Source organism: Bactrocera tryoni, chromosome 4 (assembly GCF_016617805.1).
Source record: "Bactrocera tryoni isolate S06 chromosome 4, CSIRO_BtryS06_freeze2, whole genome shotgun sequence".
Lineage (NCBI taxonomy): Eukaryota > Metazoa > Arthropoda > Insecta > Diptera > Tephritidae > Bactrocera > Bactrocera tryoni.
The window spans coordinates 62,821,903-62,824,499 of record NC_052502.1 but is presented as its reverse complement, the minus strand read 5'-3'; the positions used below and the strand labels follow the sequence as shown (position 1 = coordinate 62,824,499).

The following is a 2,597-nucleotide window of genomic DNA, read 5'->3' as shown; positions in this document are numbered from 1 at the left end:
AACCAGCATCCTAACTAAGTTAAGTTTAATATACATATATAAATATTTTTCGCATAACTGGGCTATTTGAAAGCACACAAAGCTACTATTGTGTATGTTGACATATTACTTGAGGTTGTTTTAGCCATTTATCTAATTTTACCTTCATAACTAAATCGAAAATGTAACATATACTTTAAATATTCTTATTTTTCCTAAAATTATTACCTAATTTAGCTTGTATTTGTATACATAATTAACTATTTTACATAAAGTTTGAATTACTACTTATTATATAACTACATATTCATGTCACATTTATATTTATTTTAAATGTTTGTATTAAAGATTAATCGTGCGATTTGCCGAAGTTTTAAATTTTCAGTTGTGTTTTGTTTTGGTTATACAGTTTTTCTCCTCCATCAGCTGCCCTTTAGCTAAGAGCGTGTGTTTTCTAAAAATCAAACTCAGATTGCGATCGGTGTTGATGGTGCCTGAGTGCATTACATATAAAACATATATACATATATAAATATAATTACAAAAATGGATGGATTATCGTATGGCTAAACGTATAAAGAGAAATAGATGACCGTTTTTAAACTATGTTGAATAAATGAGAATTATTAAATTTATCTATAAAAAGTTGTGTGTTTTAATGTTTGACAGGTTTGGTTTACTAACGAGATTTTACTTCTTCATGTAGCAGCTAAAAACAGCAGCGGTTAAAAGTACAGGTCGGTTTCATTTACGTTAAACATATTATATATTGCTTAAAAGTAATTGGTAGAAAATATTCCTGAAATAATTTCGAGGAAAGATGCCGAGTCCTTGGCTCGACAAAAACCCAAAAATCCATTACGGTTATTAAGACCTGACTATTGTGTGAATGGGATAAAAGGTAGTATTTTCATTTGGCGGTCTAGGACAGTGTTAATTTTGGTGTTTGTTTTAAAGGAATCCTGCCAATTTGACAGTACTTGGCTCGATAAAGATCCCGGTTTGTTTCGATTACATTACGACTGTCGTGGTAACGGAAATATCGTTTAACACTGAGCACCTTTCTTTGTTTTTTTTTTGTTAGTTCGCCGACAGCCCTTGGTCGGATAAAATCCGAGTCAATTCCTGTGTGTAGAACCGGCTGTCGTGGGAAACTAAGCACCTATTTGTATATTCTCTTAAACCCTCTCGGATAATGCTCTTCCTATATTTCGGCCACGTCTCGGTAAATGGATCTTCCGTTCAAATTAAAATTTTCAATTGCATTTTATTGAACTGAGTTTCGGTAGCCGATCAAGAAGCTGATTATAATTATTTTATATTCAAATGTGCGCATTTGGAATATTATCAGTTTAGAATGAGAATATACCACATTTTTTAGGTTATGTTTCTGAGAATTGTTCGAGTAATTTAAGTATATATCTAAACCATATCGATGTATACATGTATGTAACAAAATATTTTAAGTAAGATTACAAAACTTTGGAAACTTAAACAAAATTGCTTTATTTACTATAAGTAACAGTATTCGTACTTTATTTGCATTAGCCAGCTGAATCGCTAGTAACAAAACACCAAAATAAAATATTTTATAAATAGCAAGAACATATATTTTCTTCTTTTTATATTGAATTTTACTACTTTTATTCACTTTCGAATGTGTAGTGTTTTCTGCCATCTCCTGGATATTGCTTTACAGCCACTGGGCGATACATACGGTAGTTTTCCAACCAATAATAAAGAGCAAGGCAACCAGACATTACACCTACAAAACTCAGCCAATATTGAGAATTTGTAAATCTTGGTTTCTCCGCCTGCGAGAAGCGATCTTCTCCGTATAAATCAATGTCAGCATGCAACTACAAACCAAAACATCAAATTAAAGTCATACTTTTTGTTCGGAAAGTGCTTGAAACAAAATTTACCGTCTCATGTAGATTGCGCTTATGCTCCGGAAAATCATATGGATAGTAGGGGTCTTTCGATTCAATACCTAAACCTTTACCCAAATCAGGGTAATCACCATAGCCTAGACCGTTGTCGGCATATGGACGATATTCCTCTGGCAGTAGATAGTATTTTTTTGCAGCCGCAGTACAATCCTTTTCGGTTTTTGGAATCTGAGCAGGTTTGTAATCCTTATTCCAACCAGCCACTATAATTATCGAAAATTGTAAAAGGTTTACATAAAAAGGATAATTTTTAGCGTTACGTAAACAAAATAAACGAAATGAACTCAATAGTGTAGCACTATTTTATCAAGCTGTCAAATTGAACAACTACTTACTGCCTCTCGCCACATGCTGAAATAGCATGGGGTTTGCAGCTTGAAGCCTCTGTGCGGCTTTTAGTCCATTGAATATTGCGGACATTATTTGGAAATGCTTCCTGGACTTCTGTGTTTTTCCAACAGTACAGTAATTATTAAGAATCAGATGTTTCAATTGTCAGTTTAATTGACGTTTTCTTTTAAAGCAATTCTTACTTGTGGTGTTGCCAATTTGAATTTACTTTTACAAAACGTTTACCAGTTAAGGGCTGCACCAATAAATCTAATGTATAACGAGGAATGAAAAACAAAATTATTTAACCTTATTGCAAGTTAATATGAACATACT

The 2,597-nt window shown here is 32.7% G+C and overlaps 1 protein-coding gene across 1 annotated transcript; it reads right to left on the bottom strand.

Moving 5' to 3' along the window:
* Positions 1 to 1,483: 1,483 nt before the first annotated feature.
* LOC120775977 (NADH dehydrogenase [ubiquinone] 1 beta subcomplex subunit 8, mitochondrial-like) lies at positions 1,484 to 2,413 on the bottom strand. The gene is made up of 3 exons (XM_040106399.1): positions 2,267 to 2,413; positions 1,905 to 2,134; positions 1,484 to 1,838 (listed from the first exon to the last, which is right to left on the bottom strand). The coding sequence occupies exons 1-3, from the start codon at positions 2,349 to 2,351 to the stop codon at positions 1,623 to 1,625; spliced, it is 531 nt and encodes a 176-aa protein (XP_039962333.1). The 5' UTR covers positions 2,352 to 2,413; the 3' UTR covers positions 1,484 to 1,622.
* Positions 2,414 to 2,597: the final 184 nt, after the last annotated feature.

Coding starts and splice junctions, on each gene's coding strand:
- LOC120775977 (XM_040106399.1), bottom strand. CDS start 2,351: ATGTCCGCAATATTCAATGGACTAAAAGCCGCACAGAGGCTTCAAGCT. Junction 2,135..2,266: donor TCAGCATGTGGCGAGAGGCA/GTAAGTAGTTGT, acceptor CGATAATTATAG/TGGCTGGTTGGAATAAGGAT. Junction 1,839..1,904: donor AGCGCAATCTACATGAGACG/GTAAATTTTGTT, acceptor TTTGGTTTGTAG/TTGCATGCTGACATTGATTT.